The sequence below is a fragment of the Muntiacus reevesi genome, chromosome 1, assembly GCF_963930625.1.
Source record: "Muntiacus reevesi chromosome 1, mMunRee1.1, whole genome shotgun sequence".
NCBI classification, from domain to species: Eukaryota; Metazoa; Chordata; class Mammalia; order Artiodactyla; family Cervidae; genus Muntiacus; species Muntiacus reevesi.
The window spans coordinates 104827823-104854179 of NC_089249.1; the positions used below are offsets into that span (position 1 = coordinate 104827823).

General features: G+C 38.4%; 1 protein-coding gene and 1 non-coding gene across 2 annotated transcripts in view; one reads left to right on the forward strand and one right to left on the reverse strand.

The window, feature by feature from the left end:
* Positions 1 to 26357, forward strand: part of FRRS1 (ferric chelate reductase 1) — a 73343-nt gene that overhangs the window by 27314 nt on the left and 19672 nt on the right. Inside the window, exons 3-9 of the mRNA XM_065908176.1 lie at positions 4479 to 4674; positions 5689 to 5825; positions 7095 to 7189; positions 9252 to 9399; positions 12717 to 12899; positions 18511 to 18609; positions 19763 to 19910. Coding sequence (XP_065764248.1) covers positions 4479 to 4674; positions 5689 to 5825; positions 7095 to 7189; positions 9252 to 9399; positions 12717 to 12899; positions 18511 to 18609; positions 19763 to 19910 — 1006 coding nt within the window. The remainder of the gene's footprint in view (positions 1 to 4478; positions 4675 to 5688; positions 5826 to 7094; positions 7190 to 9251; positions 9400 to 12716; positions 12900 to 18510; positions 18610 to 19762; positions 19911 to 26357) is intronic.
* LOC136156667 (U6 spliceosomal RNA) lies at positions 24515 to 24621 on the reverse strand. The gene has a single exon (XR_010661156.1). It is a non-coding gene; the product is annotated as a U6 spliceosomal RNA (small nuclear RNA).

Genomic DNA, 26357 nt, shown 5'->3' on the forward strand with positions numbered 1-26357 from the left:
ATGTGGTAAGTGTTAGTCGCTCAGTCATGTCCAACTCTTTGCAACCCCATGAACTGTAGCCTGCTGGGCTCCTCTGTTCATGGAATTCTCCAGGCAGAAATGCTAGAGTGGGTAGCCAGTCCCTTCCCCAGGGGGATCTTCCCGACCCAGGGGTCAAACCCAGGGTTCCTGCACTCCAGACAGATTCTTTACTGCTGAGCCAGCTGGGAAGCCCAGAGCATGTAAAGGCAGTCATTATACCTTTTTACTAAGTACCTGTCTTTCAGGCAAGAAAGAAAACTGTGTAAATCTCATCAGGTTTGGTAATTTTTCAGTTAGAAAATCAGGATAATTTCTCTTTTAACCTTTTAATCTAAGAGGTCTGTCGTCCTGGGATGACCAAATCCAAGCTCTGGTATCTTTTCTTTAGTTCTCTATTATCATACTCATGGTAGAATGTGAATATTAAAAACCTGTAAAAATCAGACAAAATTGATGGGAGTTTTTCCAGTGCTTGAAGGGTAGTCTTTAATAGCTCATTATCCACCTTCCACAGTTTTAGCTTAAATGTTTCCACATGTAACTCTTTATTCCTTTTCATAACTGTGCAATCTTGTTAGCACAGATTGGTTAATGAATTAACATATTATTTTTAAAAAGTTGTTCCTTAAATCATTAATTGGAAAATTGTCAATGCCCTTTGGAATGAAAATAGACTTTACCTTGAATGGTCAATATCTGACCAAGGACAAAGAAATTGCTGTGTTCTATTTCTCTGTCTGACCTTGTTATATTTTCCTAATGAATGGCAGTAGTGAATGGTGTCTTAGTCACTTCCCTTTCTCATCTTATACAGCATGCTTTGATAATTCCTAGTATGCTTTTCCACTTTGCTTTCCTAAAATTGAAATGTTAGCATTGGACCTGGATTTATTCCAGTTCAATTGTTGTGTTTTGCAAATGAAGAAACTGAAACAGAGATTAAATGAACTGACTGATGTTATTCAGCTACTAGATGCATGTCTGACTGCAACCCCAGGGTCTGTAGCCTGCCAGACTCCTCTGTCCATGGAATTTTCCAGGCAAGAATACTGGAGTGGGTTGCCATTTCCTCCACCAGGAGATCTTCTCTTGGGTCTCCTGCACTGACAGGTGGATTCATCAGTTCAGTTCAGTTCATTTCAGTCGCTCAGTCGTGTCCGACTCTTTGTGACCCCATGAATCGCAGCATGCCAGGCCTCCCTGTTCACAGCAGAGACTAAAAATCTTGTTTTCACTTTCATCTGACACAAAATCAGTGGCAAATAAATATTAGTTAAATCGAACTAACTATTCACTATAGTGAATATATTCACAGTATTCACAAACAAACTTTTCACTATACTATTCTTTAGGTGAGGCACATTTCTGCATTTAATTTTCATAATAACTTGGCCAAGATCACATGGTTAAAATAATGACCTTGATCCTCTCCAGTAAATCTTTTATGGCCTTAAAAGCTGGTCTGTGTTAACAAAAGGATCTGGAAGCCATGTTTGAACAGAAAATTTTTCTATTGCTCCAGCAGTTATTTTCTTAAATATTGTTTCCTATAGTAATTAACTATTTTCAGAGTTACTGCAGAGGATGACTGTAGCCATGAAATTAACAGACGCTTGCTCCTTGGAAGGAAAGCTATGACCAACCTAGAGAGCATATTAAAAAGCAGAGATTACTTTGCCAACAAAGGTCTGTCTAGTCAAAGCTATGGTTTTTCCAGTGGTCATGTATGGATAAGAGAGTTGGACCATAAAGAAAGCTGAACACCAAAGAATTGATGCTTTTGAACTGTGATGTTGTAGAAGACTCTTGAGAGTCCCTTGCACTGCAAGAGATCAAACCAGTCAATTCTAAAGGAAATCAATCCTGAATATTCATTGGAAGACCTGATGCTGAAGCTGAAACTCCAATAATTTGGCTACCTGATACGAAAAACTGACTCAATAGAGAAGACCCTGATGCTGGGAAGATTGAAGACAGGAGGAGAAGGGGATGACAGAAGATGAGATAGCTGGATGGCATCACTGACTTGATGGACATGAGTTTGAACAAGCTCCGGGAGTTGGTGATGGACAGAAAAGCCTAGTGTGCTGCAGTCTATGGGGTCGCAAAGAGTCCAACACGTCTAAGCAACTGAACTGTACTGATTTTCAGAGTTATGCTTTTCCTCTGAGTCTACAGAGAAATCTTTGCTGTTGTTGTTTAGGTGCTAAGTCATGTCTGACTCTTTGCAACCCCATGGACTGCAGCACACCACACTTCTCTGTTCTTCATTATGTCCCGGAGTTTGCTCAAATTCATATCCATTGAGTCAGTGATGCTACCTAACCATCTCATATTCTGTTGTCCCCTTCTCCTTTTGGCTTCAATCTTTCCCAGGATCAGAGTCTTTTCCAGTGAGTCAGCTTGTCACATCAGGTGGCCAAAGTATTGGAGCTTCAGCATCAGTCCTTCCAATGAATATTCATGGATGATTTCTTTTAAGATTGACTGGTTTGATCTCCTTGCTGTCCAAGGAACTCTCAAGCGTCTTCTCCAGTGCCACAATTCGGAAGCATAAATTCTTCAACACAGCATTCTTTATGGTCCAGCTCTCACATCTGTGCATGCCTATGGGAAAAACCATAGCTTTGACTATTAGGACTTTTGTGGGCAAAGTGATGTCTCTGCTTTTTAATATGCTGTCTAGGTATATGCTTCTCTTATGATATAGAATTTTTCAAAAGCTTTTGATTGGTTCACTTTTTCCTTTAGCTTATCTTCAAATGAGAATAATTCTATCTAGCTTCAATGTTTGATAAAAGATAGGGGTATAGAATTGGTTGCTAAGCTACCTAGCTGGTTGCCACTGGTGTAACATATAGGGCCAGTGAAAGAGTGTAGCTCCAACACAATTTCTTGTGTATAGTAGGAATTTCTGTAGTTTAGCTCTGGTCCAATGTGTGGTTGTAATTTACATGATTATAAAAGGATAATTTGTTCTAGTGATTGTAAGGATGTTTTTATTTTATAACCAAAGTTACATGTAGAAAGCTCCCATTTCTATGGAGAATGCACTGCCTCTTGATCTCTTTTCATCTGTAGCCTGTCTACTCTGTGAACTTCGCTGCCCTATAACATGTTCCTACCCATCTACCTCTGGTATGCTGTGCTCTGCTTAGTCGCTCAGTCATGTCTGACTCACTGGGATCCCATGGACTGCAGCGCCAGGCTCCTCTGTCCATGGGGATTCTGCAGGCAAGAATACTGGAGTGGGTTGCCATGCCCTCCTCCAGGGGATTTTCCCAATCCAGGGATCAAACCCAGGTCTCCCACATTACAGGTGGATTCTTTTTACTGACTAAGCCATCCAGGGAAGCCTAAGAATACTGGAGTGGGTAGCCTATCCCTTCTCCAGAGGATCTTCTTGACCCAGGAATCGAACAGGGTCTCCTGCATTGCAGGTGGATTCTTTACCAGCTGGGCTACCAGAGAAGACCACCTGTACCTCTAGTCTCATTAAGTGCTGTGATTTGCAGGTTCTGAATGTATGCACAGTGAGTGGTTGATGTGGTCTAGACAAGGGTGGGACTGGTTTTCTGTTAGGCAGGTGGTAAGAGGCAGATAAATTGGATGAGAGAAGAAAATTTCGTTGGCTAACAATTCAGAAGTATCTGGACTGTTGTTTAGTTGCTAAGTTATGTCCTGCTCTTTTGTGACCCCATGGACTGTAGCCTGCCAGGCTTCTCTAGCCATGGGATTTCCCAGGCAAGAATACTGGAGTGGGTTGCCATTTCCTTCTCCAGGTGATCTTCCCAATCCAGGGATTGAACCTGAGTCTCCTGCATTGGCAGGTGGATTCTTTCCCACTGAGTCACCAGGAAAGCCCATTAGAGCTGTAGGTAATAGAAATACCGTCTCTTGCAACTGGTTGTTATCCTCAGTTTTCAGTGCTACAAATAAAATTGTCATTATGAGTAGTTTAATGGGAAGTTAGGAGAATTCATATCAAAGGTTTACTCAGATTATGATATTTAATTCAGAAGAAACATTTCTTATTTGTTTAAATTTTCTAGTATGAAATGGAGCAAAACCTTTTGCTTTTATTGGATTATTTATTATTTCCCAATCATGCTAATGAAAGATAACATTTATTATCTTCCTTTTCAGACTTTTGGTTGTATATATTATAGATTTTATTAAAATAGCTTTGAAAGGAGAGTTTTCGTTTCCTTATTTTTCAGGTAAGAAAGGAGGCTTAGGTGATTTGCCTAAAGTTTCACAGTTAGTAGTTAGAAAAGGTGAAATTCAAATCCAGGTCAAGCTTCATGCATCAAGTTCTTTATATTACATGCTTTTGAGAATATGGTTAAATGATTATTGAAAGCAAATAGTTGTCTATAACTTACTGCCCTGTGTTATGAAAGCTCTTATATTTTAGTTACCTTTGAGAATAATGTGCTTTTAACCTTCTTTTTAAGATGACAGTTCCTGGATTTACCGTCAGTGCCTTCATCCTTCTGTTGCATGTTAATTTTGTGGCTAATTATCCCAGTGGAAAAGTAACAAAGTCATGCCATGGAATGATTCCTGAGCATGGTCATACCCCACAGTCTCATCCCGCTCACAACATTTCAGTGAGTCAGATGACATTCAGGCCAGGAGATCAAATCAAAGGTATTGTGCTGGTATTAATTATTTGCATTTTTCACTTTGCTTTTTTTTTTTTTTACTGTACATTGAAACTTTATTACTGTTGGATTTATATAGTTTCATTTAATCTATTCATCTGCTTTCATAAGATACCATGATCTTATACTTCTCATTTTTGGTTTAACTACTACTGATGACTATATTACATAAGCAGTATATTCACTATCCATTCAGACTAGGCTTTTTTTTTTTTTTTTTTTTTGACCACACTACAAAGCTTTCAGGGTCTTAGTTCCCCAACCAAGAATTGAACCCAGCCCAGCAGTAAAAGTGCTGAATGCTAACCTCTGGACCTCCAGGGAATTCTGCAGAATAGGTTTTAAAATATTTTTGTCATTATTTAATATATCTTCATTAATAGTACTATTTACTCAGTAGAAGAGGAAAATAAAGCTTATTTTATCTGACTTAAGATATTAAACCCTTATCCTACTTAATATTGTATAATTTCTTATGTTTCCCTAATTCTTCTGGCACAAAGTAGGCTGAAACTTAAGGATGTATCTATAACAGCATTTAACAAACTCTATTTTCTGCAATGTTAGAAATGCAAAATATTAATAGATACTTTCTAACAAAAAGAGTTTATGGAAAAAATAAATTTAGAACACTCTATGTGTTACATGTATTCTATTTCTTAGAGCTTTATAGGATATAGTAGGTTGTTAACACCCTGAGGGATCTGCAGTTAAGACACAAGTGTACTTTTAACGAGCATTTTTCAAGCTACTTTGGCCCTGTGAACCACACTCTGACCATAACCAATCTTTTCTTCCCTGTGGAATAGCTATTAAACCTCATGGAATAATGTCCTGTGGAACATGGTTTAGAATTTCTTTGACTATGAGATGAATTCTACTCTTTTCTCTCCTGGAGTAGTTTTGTATATGTACTCCTGACTTTGTGACATGGTTCCTCTAACAGTCTTTTTGGGGGATGTTGCTAAACTCTTAACTTACCTTTTTATTTGTTTCTCAGTTACTTTGTCAGGGCCACCATTTAAAGGCTTTCTCTTAGAAGCACGTGACGCTGAGAATTTGAGTGGCCCTCCTGTTGGCTCCTTCACATTGATTGACAGTCATGTGTCACAGCTTCTGACCTGTGAAGATGTACAGGTTTGTGTTTAGTTTGAAACTGATTTCTATCAGTTTCCATGCGTCTTTTCACTGGAGTGGTGTTTGCAAGATAAGCAATGACATTACCTATGTATTGCAGACATCTGAATAGAGTCACAATGAGCAAAGTTTCCACCTAATTTTTCTACTGGCAATATATTTTTATACATCAACATCCTAGAAAAGGTAGGCTCATAGTTTTAAGAGTTTATAGCTTTTGATATTTTATCAAAATATTGTTTCTTACTGTACTAAATTTTGAAGGATGTTGATATTGAAGATAGAGTTCTAGAGTGAAACAGAGGTCTGACTTTTGTAATTTATTAATTAATTAAATGAACATTTACTATATCAGGAACTTTCCTGCAAGGGATATGGTGATGAACAAGATTTGTTATTTGATGAGTCCAGAGCCTTACACATAAGTAAAGCATATGGACATATGCTATATGACACATAAACAGAACATATGGATATAGGACAGACACATTAGTAGACTGGTATGATGACTCAGATTAGAACCATACACAGGGTGGGTGAGAAGCATGGCAGAAATACCACACTGACTGTAATTGAGTGAGTTTGGAATCGAGTGAGTGCTTTTTAGAAGAGCTGATCTAAGCTAGACCTCAAAGGATGAGTATTCAGATGAATGAAAGTGGGAAACAAGACTGTTCAAAGAAAGGAATTACTAAAAGATAATACTGCATATTTGGAGGCAGGAATTTTTTCTTTTGGTGAATATTCTGCATTCTATTTGTGTATGTTAATAGAAAACCATAAACTTACAGTATAAATGAAATAATACTGCTTGGTTGCTTTGGTCATGTCCTACTCTGTGTGACCCTATGGGCTGCAGCCTGCCAGGCTCCCCTGTCCATGGGATTCTCTAGGCAAGAGTACTGGAGTGGGTTGCCATGTCCTCCTTCAGGGGATCTTCTGGACCCAGGGATCAAACCCAGGTCTCCTGCATTGCAGGCAGATTCTTTACCACTGAGCCACCAGGAAAACCCCACATAAATGAAATAATGAACAGACTCTATACAGCATCAACACATCCAGTATTTGTAAGTCTCTTCAGCTCTTACATTTCAGCTGACTCTAGAGCCAGCTACTAATTTGGTGTCAACCAATCAACATATATTTATTGAGCACCCAAGTCCTTGTGTTTAACAGAATACCAGGGTTGTACAATGATGAATGGTTGTAGTTCCAGCTACATTGAGCTATTGGGTAACTGAATGGTAGTTCTTTTCCATTTTCTTTCAGGGATCAGCTGTAAGTCATAGAAGTCCATCAAAAAAAACAGAAATCAAAGTCTATTGGGATGCTCCAAGCAGTGCCCCCAATCACATAACCTTCCTGTGAGTAGAAAAGTTTGCAATTCTATAGCTAGTATAATTGCAATAATGAGAGTCTGCATCATTTTTTATAACTACTGAACATTCACCAGTATGTCAGAGGTTTGGTATAGTAATGACAACCATTTACTGATGTAAGTGGTTGTTTTGTTTGTTTTTTCCAGCCGTATATACTGAGTACCTAGCCCAGGACCAAGGACCTAATAGACGCTTAATGGACATTTGTTGAGTGAATGAAGTGTTGTAGTGCCTTCAAACTAACAAGAGCCATCAGTTCATAACTAGAGTCTGTATGGTGTATGGATGAATACTTTTTAAAGTTTTGTTCCTGTATTAGTATGAGAATATGAAAAAAAGCAGTCCTGAAATTTGAATGACTTTTTCTTTTCATTATTACTACTTGCAGATTAGATTGTCAGAAAAGTAAGATCTTGTGTGTTCCTCAGAATTATGAAATTCAGTAGAATTAGAACAGTATTTGTCTCAATCTTACATGCAAGGAGGAAATGGAATGTCATAAAGGGGGATGTCATGAATGTCATTTAAGGGGAGAATTGCTCTCCTATCCTGTCTCTATTTTCTGCTTCACTTTGGACACAGATCATCAGCAACAGCAATGCAGCTATGCACCTGTGTGTTGAGTGGAATGTGAAAAAGGAGATTTGGCCCCAGTTGGAGCTGAGGGTGGCCTGTGCAGCCTCTGTATAGCTTGTCTCTGTAGCTGCTTGTTACACATGCCTTTTGGAATAATTTGAATGACCACTGTGATAAGTGTAGCAGTAGTATGTCATGTATATGCCAGGAGTAGAAGTCTGTGCACTCCAGTCCCTGGGTCTGGCATTCATAGCTGCTGTGAATATACCCAAAGAACAGAGAAGACAAGAGAGAGAACAGTCAAAGTTCAGTTAGCACTGAGGTTGAAGAGAGGCATTAGAGATTTGCCTCCTACAAAATTCTGTCGGGTAGTATAGGCATTGCTGTTTTATTGCACTTTGCTTTATTTGACTTCACAGATAGTTTGTTTTTTTACAAATCGGTTTGTGGCAGTCCTGCATTAAATGAGTCTATGGGAGCCATTTTCCCAACACTTTGGCTCACTTTGTGTCTCTGGGCCACATTTTGTTAATTGTCATAACATCTCAAGCTTTTCCATCAATATTATGTCTGTTATGGTGATCACTGATCAGTGGTCAGTGATCATTGATGTTACTACCATAATTTGGTGAAGTCTGTTATGATGGTTAGTATTTTTTAGCAAGAAGTTATTTTAAAATCGTGGAGAAGGAAATGGCAACCCACTTCAGTATTCTTGCTTAGAGAATCCTGTGGACAGAGGAGCCTGGTGGGCTGCTGTCCATAGGGTCGCACAGAGTCGGACACAACTGAAGCGACTTAGCATGCATGCATACATTGGAGAAGGAAATGGCAACCCACTCCAGTGTTCTTGCCTGGAGAATCCCAGGGACGGAGGAACCTGGTGGGCTGCCATCTATGGGGTTGCACAGAGTCAGACATGACTGAAGCGGCTTAGCAGCAGCAGCAGCAGCATTTTAAAATTGAGTTTCCCTGGTGGCTCAGTGGTAAAGAATCTGCCTGCCAATGCAGGAGACATAGGTTTGATCCCTGGGTCAGGAAGGTCCCCTGGAGAAGGAAATGGCAACCCACTCCAGTATTCTTGCCTAGGAAATCCCATGGACAGAGGAGACTGGTGGGTTAGAGTCGCCAAAGAGTCAGACACAACTTAGCATATAAAACAATTTTAAAATTAAGGTATAGATGTTGTTTTTTAGGTATAGTGCTATTGCACACTTAATAGACTACAGTGTAGTATAAACACAACTTTTATATGCATTTGGAAACCCCACAATTCTGTGACTCACTTTATTGTAATATGTGATGCAGTATCGTAATATGCTTTATTGTGATGGTCTGGAACTGAACCCTCAATATATCCAGAAAATACCTGTATTAGGTTGTATGTTCCTAGTTAGTTACCTTTTTTTTGTTTGTTTTATGATGAGCCATAATCATGGTCCTTTCTAATCTCGCTGGTACTGCATTTCAGAGCCACAGTCGTTGAGAAGTACAAAATCTACTGGGTGAAGATTCCTGGTCCTGTAATTTCACAACCAAATGTACTTCCTTTTACAACACCTGCAGCCACAACAGCACCAATGTCAACGGTACCTTCCGTCTCCCATTTAACCAGATCAGTAAGTAGAGTTTTTATAGTTTCATCAAATACAATATCAAGGAACAGCTTCCTTAGAAATTGTGGTTCTGTGCCTGAGGATGTTTGTAAAGGAGTAGCTGTCCTGGGTTATGGTAGCAGGGTTTTGAATGCCTGTCAGGAAATCAGGAGGGAGTCTTCATTGCAACTTATGACTTATAGGTTAGAATGAGGAGTGCAGGATCCTACATGTTCAAGGTGTGGTTGTGACATTCACATGTAGTCTATACTAGCAGTGGATGTGTTTTCATTTGAAAATAAATCTGAAGCAGCAGGGTTTATTTTCTTTTTTAAAATACAGTCAAATAGCAAACCTGAAGAGGGAGCTTAAAGGTGAAGCTAAATTTAGGTTTCAGCTAAACTGGGAGGGGTGTGGGTGGGGGGTAGAATCTTGAAACGTGATATAATTCTTCACTCTTGTTTCAACTAAGGCCAATGAGTACTGCAGAATTCTACAGGTTGAACTCTTGCAAGCTTATCAACTAGAATTCTATTTAGGCCCTCTGATTCAAAAGAAGTACAGTTAAAAAAACACATCTTGGAAAGGGTTATTCATGTTACAAACATTGGAAAGGTTTTACTGAAACCAATTCTGATGAATTAGACTTCTCAATTCAGAAGTGACTATAACAAAAAATGTCTTAAGGAAGGTTATTACAGTTAGAAGAACGAATTTGAGACTGAATTCTGATTTGTCTAATTTCTGTTTGAGTTTGGACAAATTACTTAAATCTTAAAACTGAGACTAAAGTCTCAGTTTCTTCACCTATAAATGAGAAATAATGATATCTAGTTCTTATAAAATCATATATATTACTGTGAGAACCAAATAGAATGAATATAAGATTTCTGATTGACTTGTGCTTAATAGGTATTTAGTAAATATTAGTTCATTTTTTCTCTTCCTTCCACTTTCTTGTCTCTTTATAGCTCTTTTTTCTCATAGGGAAGACTAAAGCTCCTATGCCCCTATATAGTGTCTTGTTTTGTTTACCTTCTTTTCCATATTACGCAACACGTGATGAGCCATTTGATTACACTATTATGAACTTTTGTTTGACCAAACAATTCGGTTTGTTGTTTGCAGTAATTCTCAGTTTGTTTAGTCTCAAGGTTTATTTATTTTAAAGTTGCTTTAGGGGATTCCCGGTTAGTTTGGATCTGAGCTTCCCAGGAGGAATCTACTAACAATCTAAAAAAAAGATTGCTATCTTTTCTTATATTCATTTAAAAGGCATTAGCTCTTGTTGGAGATTTTTTATTGTATCTCTGTACCAAGTTTATAATCTCCAATTATGGAGAGATTCATTCAGAGTCACAGGATGTTGGCAGTTGTAGAGAGCTAGACAGACGGGACCTCAGGGTCCCTGTTGCATACAGATAAAGAGACCCTGAGAGGTAAGTTCTTTAGCAAACACGATGGAATGATGGAGTAAAGGGGAGAACAGAGACAGGCTAAACCCTTGTTTCCTAGCTTCTAGTGGCTTATTCTCTCCACTCTACTATACTTTTTCTTTAAGTTCCTGTGAAATAATAATCCCAAATTATATATATATATATATATATATATATATATATATAGGCCTCTGTTTGGTTTCTGTTAATAGTTGGCCTTTTGACCCCAGTTCCTGATACAGAGCTGCTAAATCCCTTGGAATTTCCTGAATGATGGGATATCTTTTGTTCTAATGAGGTGACTCTTGGTGGATATGGGGGCTGGTCCCCCAAAACACTGAGCCATAATTAGAAGCTTGCTGCTTTCAGCCCACTAACCCCATCTTCCAGAGAAGGGAGAGAGACTGAAAATTGAGCTAATAATCCTTCATCCCACATGATAGTGGTGGTGGTTTAGTCGGTAAGTTGTGTCCGACTCTTGCGACCCCGGGGACTGTAGCCTGTCAGGTTCCTCTGTCCGTGAGATCCTCCAGGCAAGAATATTGGAGTGGGTTGCCATTTCCTTCTCCATCCCACATGATGGAGCCTCCATAAAAGTCCCAAAAGTGTAGGTTTCGGAGAGCTCCTGGGTTGCTGACCACGTGGAGGTGTGGGGAGGCTGGTGCCTTAGAGGGGTCATGGAAGCTCTGCGCCTGCCCCTTCCTGCATGCTTTACTCTATGCATATCTTCCATCTGGCCGTTTGTGGGTTGTTATCCTTTTATAACATACTGGTAATCTAGTAAGTTAACTATTTTCCCAAGTTCTGTGAGCCATCTTTGTAAATTACCTAACTCAAGGAGGAGGTGCTAGGAACCTCCAGCTTATGGCCAGCAATTCAGAAGTACAGGTGGCAACCTGGAACTTGTGATTGGCATCTGTGATGGGCATCTGAAGTGGGTGCAGGCTTGTGGGACTGAACTCTTAGCCTGTGGGATCTGACACCAATTTCAGGTAGATAGTGTCAGAGTAGAGTTGAATTGTAGTGCACTAAGTTATGTCTGCAGAGAATTGCAGAATTGCTTTTTGTGGAAAACGCCCACACCTGTTTGGTGGCCAGAAATATTGGAAGAGTAGAAGAAGAAATGAGTTTTTCTGTACAGTTCCCATTAAATCTAGTGACTTAAACTCATGTTTAGCTCCCTTTTGAAATGTGGTGTCACAGTTCATTCTAACTCAGTATGACTGCTTGTTTGCTCTGTCAAATTGTAGAGCTGACATTTTTCAATAGTCTTTCTTATTTGCCATACCGAGAAGCTCTGAATTAAATCATCATAGATTGTTTTTGCTTCTTCCGCACTAAATTGTTATTACTCTTATTTGGAGCGGTGGTATATATGGGAGTAACCATTTTTTTCTTACTTTATTTTAATGTCAAACTTGAACTTGAATTCTAGAGGCAGAGTCCCGGATCTAAATATAAAAACTTGCTAAGGGTTTGTTTGTTTGCTTTTAAAAATTCCATCTCTGAAAGCTAGAGGATATCCTTTGGGCAAGAATGTCAACGTGGACTTAAATATTCCCTAAGAAATTTCTTAAAGTTTACTCAAAACTTTGCTCTGGAACATAATTAATGTGAAGTGTTCTGTGTATTAAAGGGATCTTAATATTCATGTGTAATTATAGTCCAATTAATGTTGTGTCTTCCAAATTTTAATTAATATTAATTAAATTTAAAAGTTTACAACCTAACTACTGCTTTGATAATTTTTAATTTGGGATGTGGTCTTTTCCCTCTTGTTTGAATCCTTATTATGAAAATGTATTCTTGTTAAAACCCATACTTCAAGGTAGCAGCTCTTCTGTCATTGGAGATGAATTGCCTGTTTGATAATTAAGAGTCTTTTCCCCCCTGTCATTTTTCTAGTTCAATGCTTCAGACTGTGGGAAGAAGAAGTTTTGCATCAGGAGTCCTTTGAACTGTGACCCAGAGAAGGAGCTTGCCTGTGTCTTCTTGTCCTTCACACGAGATGACCAATCAGTGATGGTTGAAATGAGCGGTCCCAGTAAAGGCTATCTATCCTTGGCATTTTCTCATGACCGATGGATGGTTTGTACCTCTCACTTACATCAGTGGTGATGAATGGAGAGTCGCTGGAGTGAGTGACAATCAACAGCGGTTTAGCATTTGTTCCAGAGTCAGATTCTCATACTTTAGGGAGGAATGGGAAGGCAGGTCAGAGAAACTAACTTGGATTCTCAGTTAAACAGCGTTGAGTTGAGCCATTCCATATTAATATCTCTAAGAACAAGGCTGTCCTGAGGAAAGTTAGGAGAAGCATTTTGTTTCCAGTGGATTTGCCACTTTATCTACTTCTATCTCTGTGATAAAGCAGGAAGTGCAGTTAAGAAAAAGTTGCTCAACTCTCCAAGGCCGAGTTCCTAATCTTCATGAATACAGAACTGGGTGCCTTCACAAAGAACCAGAAGGACCCTGATGTCCTGGACCGCATGATGAAGAGATTGGACCTCAACTCTGATGGGCAGCTAGATTTCCAAGAATTTCTTAATCTTATTGGTGGCCTGGCCATTGCTTGCCATGAATCCTTTATTAAGTCCGCCTCTGGCCCGAAGTAAACTGGAGGAACCTGTGGGCCTGGCCTCCAGACCCACTCCCTTTCTTTCCAGCCTCTCAGCTATCTGCTCTTCACAGCCCCCACATACCCTGAGCCCAGCACACCCACCTACCCAGGCAGGCCACTCCTGTTAGTAATAAAACAATATTGTTTTTTAAAACAAAACAAAACAAACAAAAAAAAAAGTTGCTTTTCATAAAATCTCATGTTGTTTGTGATGCTCTTCAACTCCTAGATTTCTCAAGTGACTACAGCCTGGATTGCTGCTCTTGTTGCCCCCATTTTGACGGTCATGGCACATTTCCCCAACAGGGAATTAAACCTAGTGTCTCCAGGCATAAATGGCTTCTTTACTGGGTTTACGAAATTTCTCTCTCCTTGGGTAGTGCTGAATGGATTAAGAGATTCTGTAGGTGGCAGCCTTGTGCTGTGGTGTGGAAGAACAGAGTCCTGCATTAGCATTCTGATTTCCCAGGAGAGGAAGAAGGCTATAAAGGACAGGACATGTGTCTATCCTGTTCCAGCAGAGCTGACTGTGGAGGGGGTTGGCTACAAATGGAGAAAGCCTCTCATTTCCACATTAACAAATGCAAGGAGTCTTTTCTTGAGAGTTTTCTTCCTGTTAGGTTTTAAACTTAACATCACTTTTTAAGGAAATCATTATTTTTTAAAAAAGAAAAGGAACTCTGATTTCCACATTAACAAATGCAAGGAGTCCTTTTTTTTTTTTTTTTGCAAGGAGTCTTGAGAATTTTCTTCCTGTTAGGTTTTAAACATCACTTTTTAAGGAAATCATTATTTTTTTAAAAAGAAAAGGAACTCTGAGATTCTGTGATAGAAGAACAAATATTTTCCTTTAAAGTGCATGATAATTGCAGTAATCCTTGTTATGCTGGCTGCAAATATTTCAGGGAGCCAGATGTGACTTTTTGGGGGTGGATGACATTGCAATATGTGATATGACCTGTATATTTTAAAATGTAGTTTCACAATGCACTCATTATCTTTTTTCATTCAATACAGGGTATACCTTAAATCTACGAGATAGAAGATATCCCATAGGCATCTAAAAATACCATAAAAGAAATTGTGACTCTTTTCCTTTTAAAGTTGCTTTTATGGGAAATTTTATACTTGATCAAATGATGTTGCAACTCTTCAAAACATTTCCCCCATTTTTCCTTTTGTAATTACCATTATACTTACAGCATATTCTTTTGTTCTCAATTTTGGCAAAAATGAACCTTATTAATATGGTGCATGAGGAGGCTGAGTTAAAAATAAATGTGACTGTAAAACAATAAGGAAAGATGGTGGTAGTGCCTGTTTATGTGAATGGAACTGGCTTTGAAGGAAACTCTGAAGAAGAGTCCAGCAGGGGTTAACAATGATAGCTTTGTTGGAATAAATGTAGGTTCATTAAGGTGCATGTGTAAGGTAGAGTACACATTTAGATATGTATTCTAGTCACTTGAATAAAAGAATCCTAGCCAAACTCCCTGCAGTAGTACACTAACACGTTTCCTTTTCTGGTCACATAAAATCTGTCAGCCAGAGGAAAAGACACTATTGTTACAGCGAGTGTTGTGATGAGGAGCCTACAAGTAGAACAATTAATTCTGTTCTAAGTTGTAGGCATAGATGACACAAAAATGTTTACCTCTAATTCAAGATATATTTATCTTACTTATAAATCTTATGTTTCTAGTATAGTACTCATCAAACATGTATATAAAAAGACTTAATTATACAGGTGCAGTTAATTTATGGAGCAAACCTCTTTGATGATTAAAATCATCTGTACACCTGTTTGCCTAAATTGGGGGAAATAAATCATCACCAAAAATATTTGTAAAATGGTTGTTTCTATTTTTGATTATTTTTAAATTCTTAGGATATTTTTATGACCTGTGATTTCTTATCAGTATGTCATGTAAGTTCAAATACTGAAGGTATCTGATGGTATGAATACTGATTAGATAAGCTAAATTATACCTTTTTCCAATTTGGTTTGTACATTACTGATAGCAGTTCTGTTTTGCTATTAGACCACATCACTAAAATTGAAAGTGCAACATTCCATGTTTTTTCTAACAGTATTTGTTAATATCTGAATTTTAACTGAAATTCAGAATATACACATCTCCCTCATCTCAGATATTTTTTGTTCTCTGAGATAAAGTGTTCAGGTATACACACTGTATTAGCCGCTGGTCTCTGTCTTCCCCTGCCCAGTGTTGCCTTCTTCTGTACATAATTTCTTAACACTCAAATTCCAGAATGCTCCCAATGCTGGCCTCTCTTGTGTGTCCAGTTTGAAATTTCCAGCTTCTGGGTGGTTACTTCCGGATGAGTGTTCTAGACAACACTGGCAATCATCTACAAACTGAATTTATTACCTACCCTTCTAACATCCTTTTGTGTTTCCCATTCTTGGTGATCAACAACAATAGTAAAAAAGTAACTATTATTGATCTCTTGCTTCTTTTCAGATACTGTTTGGGAAACTTATGTACTGACTATCTCATTCATTGCTGCCACCATCTTCTCTGGTGTTCAAGAAAACGTTGTGACTTAGATTCCTCTCTTTTACTCGCCACTCAGGTTCTTCTTTGACCCACCCTAGCTTTTTGTTTTGAAAAGTTTTAAACCTATGTGAAAGTTGAGAGACTAGTATAAGGAACACTAGTAAACCCTTCACCTGCATTTGTCACTCTCTCTCTTTCCATGTGTGTGTGTGTAGATTAGCTTTTTCACTGTATATTAACACACATTTTTTCCCCTGTACTATTTGAAAATTAAGTTACAACTATCATGACCTTTTGTGTTTCCTTTTCAGTATGTATCTACTAAGAAGGATATTCTCCTACAATTATCATATCACCATCAAATATATAATATAATAATTTTATTCAATATAGTGTATATTCAAATTTCCCTAATTGTCCCAATAAAGTCATATGTATATGTGTGTGTGTATATATATTTAAAATCTCTGATCCAGACTAATCAGTTATCACTCAGTGCATTTAATTGTTATATCTCTTTAATCTCCTTTTCTTTAGAATGTTTACCCTACCTTTTTCTTGATTTTTTTTCTGGCTGGTTGTTTTGTAGAATGCCCTGCAATTTTTACAATAGATTCAGGTTATGATTTTAGACCACATTTGAGGCAACCTCAATCCTAGCCCCCAAAGCATTGGTGAACCTTTAGTAGTTACAGGAAAATATTTTTTTCTTTAACATATTTTTGAAACTTTTCAAAGTCCTTGTTGGTATTTCTGGCCTTGTCCTGTATATGTTTTAGCTTTGTGCTACCTGTTTCCTAAAGTTTCCATATACCTTTTATATTTTTGTATCTTTGGTCCTAGAAGTTCCTCAGTTTGAAAAACCTTTCCCTTAATTGTAGCTCTACCTTCTCCACATGTATTTTTTATTCTCTGAAGCATAGTTAATGCTATATTTTCTGATAAGCCTTTTTCAATCCTTTGACCCTACCTAATTTGTCTTTCTGTAGCACTTTGTTTAAATCTCTATTTTATCATATTTCACATACTATTTTGTCTCCTCTATTAAAACATAGTCTTTTGATCATAATAACTATGTTGTCATCTTTGTTTCTCTCACTTGATATTTTCTTATACAGTGCATTCTAAATGCTGGAACTGAGAGGAGCAAACAGGGGTAGGAGGCTCTGTCTAATTGTGGGGTTTGGTTGGAACTTCTCATGTGTGTTCTACCATGCCCCAAGTTTGGGGTTTCTACAGCTGCCTGGAGCATAAGGTTGTCATAGCACCTCCTCTTCCCCTCACTGTAGAGCCTTGAAAACTGAGAGTTACCTCTCCTTCATCCTCATCACCTCACCAGTATTTGAGAGATTTGCCTTAATGACTTAGTTGACTTCTTACCATCAGTTTGCCTCAAAATCAACCATTTTGCTATACTAAATTTTGTTTGAAATAACAGGAAAATTCTATTGTTTCATTGATGATAAACATTCTAGAAAATACACATTGTCTGTTTAAATCAGAGATCAGCCAACTTTTTTTTGCAGAGGGCTAGATAGCAACCACTTCAGAATCTGTGGGCCTCATGGTCTCTTTGCAGCTACTCAGCTCTTTCATAGTGCTAAAGCAGCCACAGACTGCTGTAAATTAGTATGTGTGGCTGTGTTCCAGTCAAACTTTATCTGTAGGCACTGAAATTTGGATTTAATGTATTTTCATTTATCATGAAATATCATTCTTAAAAAGCCATTTAGATATGTAAACACCATCCTCAGCTTGCGGCCAGTATAAGAACAGGCATTAGGCCAAAGTTAGTCTGTGTGCCATAGTGTGTAGTGATTTAAATTATGACAACTCCAAATTTCTTGAGTTGCACTAATTCTGAGTTGAGTACAAGATGTGTTGCTAATGTTATGTACTTGAGAGTTAAAACTGGAACTTTTTATAAGAAATTTAAAATTTTTTGTAAATTTTACAAATGTTAGAATATTGTAGTGGTATTTTTAACAAGACTTTAATTATAGCTTGTTAGTCTTGGGTTTTGTTTAAGGAATTCAGTGACAAAAGCTGGTTAAAGACCTTGTTAGATAGTTTATGGAAAACAATTTAAAATAGATGAAAAAACCAAAGTTATACATAATAACTTAAAATCCATATTATTTATTTGGTGGTGGTAGAGTTGTTTGTTGCTCAGTCAGGTCCAAATCTTTGTGACCCTATGGACTGTAGCCCACCAGTCTCCTCGTCCATGGGATTCTCCAGGCAGGAATATTGGAGTGGGTTGCTATTTCATTCTCCAGGGGATCTTCCCAACCCAGAGATTGAGCCCACGTCTCCTGCATTGGGAGGTAGATTCCTTAACTGCTGAACCACCAGGGAAGCCCTGTCATTCATTTGTACCATAACTTAAATGTGCTTTAAAGATGCAGTCTGCTGTCTGATAATCACTTTAAGTAAGATTTAATTTTTAGAGCTAAGGAATATTGGAGATTAAAGGAGAGATAAGAATTAGACTGATAAAGAATGCTCCCTTGTTGAAATTCCCTTGATCTTTTTTTCATTTGTCATTGTTTTTCAGGGTGATGATGATGCTTATGTGTGTATTCTTGAAGATCAGATTGTCCACATACAACCTTCCCGTTTGACAGGGAGAAGTCACCCCATAATGGATTCTGGGGTAGGTGTGAAGATTCTGGAACTCTCTACCTGGCCGGTCCATCTTCTGGCTATATGGCTGACAGTGCCATGGTTGTGGTGCAAAATAGCTTCCAAACCTGCAGCTAGCAGCAGAGACCAAACAGGGTCCTGGTAGCAGAGCTCCTATCTTACAGTCTGGGAGAAACCTTTCTGCATTTTATTATATATATGTGTAAATTGTATGTCTTTAAGGTATATAGCATGATGTTTTTATATTCCTCTCATAGTGAAATGATTGCTAAAATCAGGCTAATAAATATATCCATTGTCTCAGTTACTTTTTTGTTTTTTTGTGATGAGAACAGCTGAAATCTACTCTCTTAGCAAATTTCCAGTATACAGTCCAGTAATATAAACTACAGTTACCATGCCCCTTTTCTATGCTTTAGAGAGCACAGAAAAGATTTCTTTTTTAGCTAAAGATGAATTCTTATTTGTTTCTCTTAAATTCTTTTTTATTGCATCTGTTAAAAATATTTTATGATTTGTTAAGAGGGTCAAAGCAGCCACATTTTTTAAAAACCTTGCAGACAGATTTTTAAGAGGTTTATGTTAGTGACCAGAATTTCTTGACTGATGAGAAAGAGGTGGATATATATGGTAGGTGCTGGTTCAGTGTCTTGGGCAATTGTCTTAAGTGCCCGATGTTGACATCTGTGCCAAATGTGGCCTATTTCTGGTAGAGAAATGTCATTTTCACATGGCAATTGACAAGCAAATGAGTTCCAAAGGGGCAGTAGCTACCACCTAGTGACATGTTCTCTGCAAAGCTTTCTTCTGAGGTTAGAGCTTCTCACAAGTTGCATTTTGGCTACTAGTGTATTACTTGCTAAGTATTTCTTTAGTGTTGTTGATTGTATATTAGGGGCCAGATGGAGTTAGTGCATCTGCCAAAGTTTCTAGCCTAGGTAGTAAAAATACTATTTTTGCCAAGTGGGATAAACGCAAATAAACTGGGAGAATGTGTTTCTTGTACTCTTTAAAGAGGAAGTGGAAAAACAATGACACTGCAGACAAAACATGCACAGAGGATCTTAGAGAAAGGAAATTGAACAGGTCCAGGATTTTGATCACATCTTATTTTTAGCAAATATTTGGAATTTGCTGAGAAGACCCATTGTGTGTGTTTGCAGGATCCTCTTGAGGACATGGCTTGGAGGTTGGCGGATGGTATTATGCAGTGTTCTTTCAGAAGAAACATTACCCTTCCTGGGGTTAAGAATAGATTTGATCTAAATGCAAGCTACTACATATTTGTAGCAGATGGTGCAGCTGCTGATGGTAAGTATATTGATAAAAAACTATCTTTTTAAGGTTTGTCTCTCATTTTTTTCCTTTCCTTATGTTTTTGGAAAGACTATGGTAATTGTTCTTTTTTTAAGATATGCATTTGTGAATAAAGAGTTATCAAACTCTTTCCCATCTTTGCCTGACAGTTTGACTTCAGTTGACCTTCTAGCTTTGTTTCCCTGGAAACCAGGTAAAGGTAGTGTCGACTATGTTATAAGGCAACACAATAAAAGTGATTTCGGGCTGGTAAACTGCATTTGGACCAGGAAAACCTGTAAATACCTGATCAACAGCTGTATCTTTGAGCTTCCTTGGATGTAGTGACTTTGGCAGTTTCCTTGCAGGGCCCCTAAAGGCAGGACTATGTGGGGTTTTTTTGCAGGAGATACTGACTCTTGTGGATGACCTGTCCAGTATGAACCTCACCTCCTTGGGCCTGAGCTTTCTCCAGGGCGGTAGAGAGGGGTAGAGGGAGTGACTCTGTAACAGCTGAGCAAGCTTCTGCAGGACCGCCCTTTGAAAACGGGCGCCTCAGGGTGCCTGCAGCTGTGCTGAGTTTCCCGTCTCAGCCTCCTAAGTCAGTCTGATGCCAGGTGCGGCCCAAGGTGGTTTTATGAGTTTGAATGTTTAGTTTATCTTTAATACAGCCCTGGTAGGTACTGAAACACATATTAAAAAGAATAAATAGATTTTGTTTAAGGTCTTAGCTAATGATATTCTGAAGAATTGCAGGAAATGCCAAGGTAATGTTGTAGTTAGTGACTCATCTCCCAAACTTAATATCCCCAAACTTGGAGCATATGGCCTACTCTGAGAGTGGTGAGGCACTGGGCACATAGAAGGGAAGAATGGGGATAAAGGAGGAGGAGCAGAATTGTGGTGTGGGTAAATTGTGAAAAGCCTTGCACAGTCTGTCATGTGGTTTATTTATTTTTAATTGAAGTAGAGTTGATTTACAATGTTGTGTTAGTTTCTAGTGTATAGCCAAGTGGTTCAGATATATATTTGAAACTAAATATGTATTTCTGAAAAAAATATTCTTTTTTAGATTCTTTCCACTATAGTTTATTGTAAGATATTAAATATGGTTCCCTGTGCTATACAGTTGGACCTTGTTAATTATCTGTTTGGTATATAGTAGTTTATATCTATCATGTTGTTTAGATTTTATGCTATAGGTAAAGTAGAGGTTCAAAAGGTTTTAAAGCAGGATAAAATATCTACTCAGTGTTAGAGAAAATTTAGGAATATTTGCAGGTGTAGTTGTGGGTGATATGTTTGGTTATCTTGGGCAAATCATGTATTCTTATTTGCACCAGCAACAGCAAATGTAGTTTGAAAATAACTTCTTGGTTAAATAATAATAATGGGTAAAATTACTTAGTACTTAATGAGGCCAGTTGTTAGCACTATCATTAAGGTTTTCATTTTATCTTCATAAAAACCTGTATAAGATATGCATTATTATTATCCCTATTTTGCCTGGAAGGAGACAGGCTTCGAGAGGTTAGGTCATTTGCCCAGACAAATAAACAGTGGAGTTGGAATATGAACCTAAACTCTTTGAGCTCACAGCCTCAGTGTTCAATACCTTCTAACATGGGAAATGTAGGAAATGAATTTTTAATGAGAAAAAACTCAAATATTTGCATTTTAAAACATATTACTAAAGTGCAGGTAATTGTATTATTGTTATCTGCACCTGTCACTTACTATAAATTGTTTGTATCTCATTATTGCTCACAGAAGGTTTTTTTTTAAACTACACAGTTTAAGATATACAATTTACATGCCAGTCAGAATGGCTGCTATCCAAAAGTCTACAAGCAATAAATGCTGGAGAGGGTGTGGAGAAAAGGGAACCCTCTTACACTGTTGGTGGGAATGCAAACTAGTACAACCACTATGGAGAACAGTGTGGAGATTCCTTAAAAAATTGGAAATAGAACTGCCATATGACTCAGCAATACCACTCCTGGGCATACACACCGAGGAAACCAGATCTGAAAGAGACACGTGCACCCCAATGTTCATTGCAGCACTGTTTATAATAGCCAGGACATGGAAGCAACCTAGATGCCCATCAGCAGACGAAAGGATAAGGAAGCTGTGGTACATATACACCATGGAATATTACTCAGCTGTTAAAAAGAATTCATTTGAATCAGTTCCAATGAGATGGATGAAACTGGAGCCCATTATACAGAGTGAAGTAAGCCAGAAAGAAAAACACCAACACAGTATACTAACGAATATATATGGAATTTAGAAAGATGGTAACGATAACCCTATATGCAAAATAGAAAAAGAGACACAGATGTATAGAACAGATTTTTGGACTCTATGGGAGAAGACGAGGGTGGGATGATCTGAGAGAACAGCATTGAAACATGTATATTACCAAGTGTGAAACAGATCACCAGCCCAGGCTGGATGCATGAGACAAGTGCTCAGGGCTGGTGCACTGGGAAGACCCAGAGGGATGGGATGGGGAGGAAGGCAGGAGGGGGGATCGGGATGGGGAACACATGTAAATCCATGGCTGATTCATGTCAGTGTATGGCAAAAACCACTACAATATTGTAAAGGAATTAACCTCCAACTAATAAAAATAATTGGAAAAAAAAGAAATACAATTTATTCAAACTTTCTTTTAAGGTTTCTATGTTATTTTTAAAAGTTATTTATTTCTTTCTTTATTGACTGTGCTGGGTCTTCCTTGCGGCGTGGGCTTTTCTCAAGCTGTGATGCGCGGGGGCTACTCTCCAGTTGTGATATGCAGGGTTCTCCTTGTGGTGCCTTCTCGTGTTGCAGAGCCTGGGTTCAAGGGTGTGCAGGCTTCAGTAGCTGCAGCGCAAGGGTTCAGTAGTTGTGGTTCCTGGACTCTAGAGCACAGGCTCAATAGTTGTGGTGCACAGGCTTAATTGCCCCGCAGCATGTGAAATCTGGGATTGAAGCCTGCATTGGCAGGTGGGTTCTTTACCACTGAGCCACCAGGAAGCCCTCACAGAGATCTTATGAATAGATATTATATTGCCCGTTTGTAGAGATAAGAGAACTAGAGCCTAGAAAGGTGAAGTAACTTGTTCAAAACCACACAAGTAGCAGACTCAGGAGTTAAACCCAAGTTGATTCCAGTTACAAATGCTGTAACCTTTTCATCATATCCAGCTACTTCCTTTGGTGCCCAGAATGTCATAGATACTCCAAGAATGACTATTGACTTGAATGGATGACGTAAATTTCTAGGAGATTTAACAGTTTGCATTTATACTTTTAAAAAGTTCATACTTTAAAAGAAAAAGTGTCATTTATTTTAAAAAATTTATTTATTTATTTTTTTCATTTATTTTTATTAGTTGGAGGCTAATTCCTTTACAATATTGTAGTGGTTTTTGCCATACACTGACATGAATCAGCCATGGATTTACATGTATTCCCCATCCCGATCCCCCCTCCCACCTCCCTCTCCACCCGATCCCTCTGGGTCTTCCCAGTGCACCAGGCCCGGGCACTTGTCTCATGCATCCAGCCTGGGCTGGTGATCTGTTTCACTCTTGATAATATACATGCTTCGATGCTGTTCTCTCGAAACATCCCACCCTCGCCTTCTCCCACAGACTCCAAAAGTCTGTTCTATACATCTGTGTCTCTTTTGTGTTTTGCATATAGGGTTGTCGTTACCATCTTTCTAAATTCCATATATATATGTTAGTGTACTGTATTGGTCTTTATCTTTCTGGCTTACTTCACTCTGTTTAATGGGCTCCAGTTTCATCCATCTCATTAGAACTGATTCAAATGAATTCTTTTTAAAGGCTGAGTAATATTCCATGGTGTATATGTACCACAGCTTCCTTATCCATTCATCTGCTGATGGGCATCTAGGCTGCTTCCATGTCCTGGCTATTATAAACAGTGCTGCGATGAACATTGGGGTGCACGTGTCTCTTTCAGATCTGGTTTCCTCAGTGTGTATGCCCAGAAGTGGGATTGCTGGGTCATGTGGCAGTTCTATTTCCAGTTTTTTAAGAGATCTCCACACTGTTTTCCATAGTGGTTGTACTAGTTTGCATTCCCACCAACAGTGTAAGAGGGTTCCCTTTTCTCCACACCCTCTCCAGCATTTATTGCTTGTAGCCTTTTGGATAGCAGCCATCCTGACTGGCGTGTAATGGTACCTCATTGTGGTTTTGATTTGCATTTCTCTGATAATGAGTGATGTTGAGCATCTTTTCATGTGTTTGTTAGCCATCTGTATGTCTTCTTTGGAGAAATGTCTGTTTAGTTCTTTGACCCATTTTTTGATTGGGTCATTTGTTTTTCTGGAATTGAGCTGCAGGAATTGCTTGTATATTTTTGAGATTAATCCTTTGTCTGTTGCTTCGTTTGCTATTATTTTTTCCCAATCTGAAGGCTGTCTTTTCACCTTGATTATAGTTTCCTTTGTTGTGCAAAAGCTTTTAAGTTTCATTAGGTTCCATTTGTGTATTTTTGCTTTTATTTCCAATATTCTGGGAGGTGGGTCATAGAGGATCCTGCTGTGATTTATGTCAGAGAGTGTTTTGTCTATGTTCTCCTCTAGGAGTTTTATAAAAAATATGGAACACTTCACGAATTTACATGTCATCTTTGCGCAGGGGCCATGCTAATCTTCTCTGTATCGTTCCAATTTTAGTATACATGCTGCCGAAGAGAGCACTAAAAATTTATTTATTTTTAATTGAAGAATAATTGCTTTACAATATTGTGTTGGTTTCTGCCATACATCACCATAAATCAGTCATAGGTATACATATTTCCCCTTCCTCTTGAATCTTCCTCCCACCTCCCACCTCTTTAGGTTGTCACAGAGCACCACTTTGAACTTCCTGAGTCATACAACTAATTCTCACTGGCTATTTTACATACGGTAGTGTATATGTGTCCTTGCTACTCTCTGCATTTGTCCCACCCTCTCCTTCCTCCCTGCATCCTCTGTGTCCATAAGTCTGTTCCCTATGTCTGCATTTCCATTGTTGTCCTGCAAATAGATTCATCAGTACCATCTTTCCAGATTTCATGTATATACATTAATATATGATATATGTTTTTCTCTTTCTGACTTACTTCACTCTGTATGATAGGTTCTAAGTTCATTCACCTCATTAGAACTGACTCAAACGCATTCCTTTTTATGCTGAGTAATATTCCATTATACACATGTACCACAGTGTCATTTAAATTAGTGAATTCCGTTGTACTGTAAGTTATGTGTATTTTTGGGTGTATGGTGATGACAACTGTTTCTTCTTAGGCCAGCACTGTAGAAATTAGAATGCATTTTCTGATAGAAACAGTATTTTAATTAATTAGTATTTTCCTGGAAAAACCGAGTTAATGGATGATACATGTGCAGAATAGAGCATTGTTTTATCTCCCTCTTCTGCTGGTGTTGCTACGCTCATGGCATAATAGGGAGAGACTCTATCATATTTTGTGGTATTTTCCAAAGTGTGGGGATCAAATAACCTGCTTCAGAACCACCTGGAATGACTGCTGAAATGCACATTCCTGAGCGCCATCCCAGACTCAATGAATCTCTGTTGTTTATGCTTGGAATCTGCATTTTAACAAGCATTTCAGGTGATCTGTATACTGAGGTTTGATAACCTAGTGCTTTAGGACAGTGTTCTTCCAACGAAGGTGTACATATTGTAAGATAGTCCAGGGGATACAGAAAACAATGCTAGAACTTTCTATTTAGATTTATTTTATCTCATTAAAAATTTCTGTTTTAATAGTGTTCACAATGTATTAAAACAATAGTACATGAATATGTTTATTAACAAACATATACATAAATCACAGACATTTCTCTTTTTAACTGGTAGAGTGCAAAGCAACCAAACCAAACTGCAAAACAAAACAAACCAACCTGGACATTATTAGTCCTGGGAATTCATTTTTTAGTTCCTTTGTGTTGGGGAAAAAATCCAATTGCCGCATAGGTCATTGTTGCTTTCGTTGGTTTTGTTGTTGTTTAGTAGCTCAGTTGTGTCTGTCTCTGCGACCCCATGGACTGCAGCACGCCAGGCTTCCCTGTCCTTTCACCACCTCCTGGAGTTTGCTCAAACTCATGTCCACTGAGTCAGTGATGCCATCCAACCATCTCATCCTCTGTTGCCCCCTTCTGCCCTCAATCTTTCCCAGCATCAGGGTCTTTTTCAATGAATCAGCTGTTCGCATCAGGTGGCCAAAGTATTGGAGCTTCAGCTTCAGCATCAGTCCTTCCAATGAATATTCAGGGTTGATTTTCTTCAGGACTGACTGGTTTGATCTCCATGCTGACAGGGGACTCTCAGGAGTCTTCTCCAACACCAAGATTCTAAAGCATCAGTTCTTCGATGCTCAGCCTTCTTTGTGGTCCATCTCTCACCTTCATATATGACTACTGAA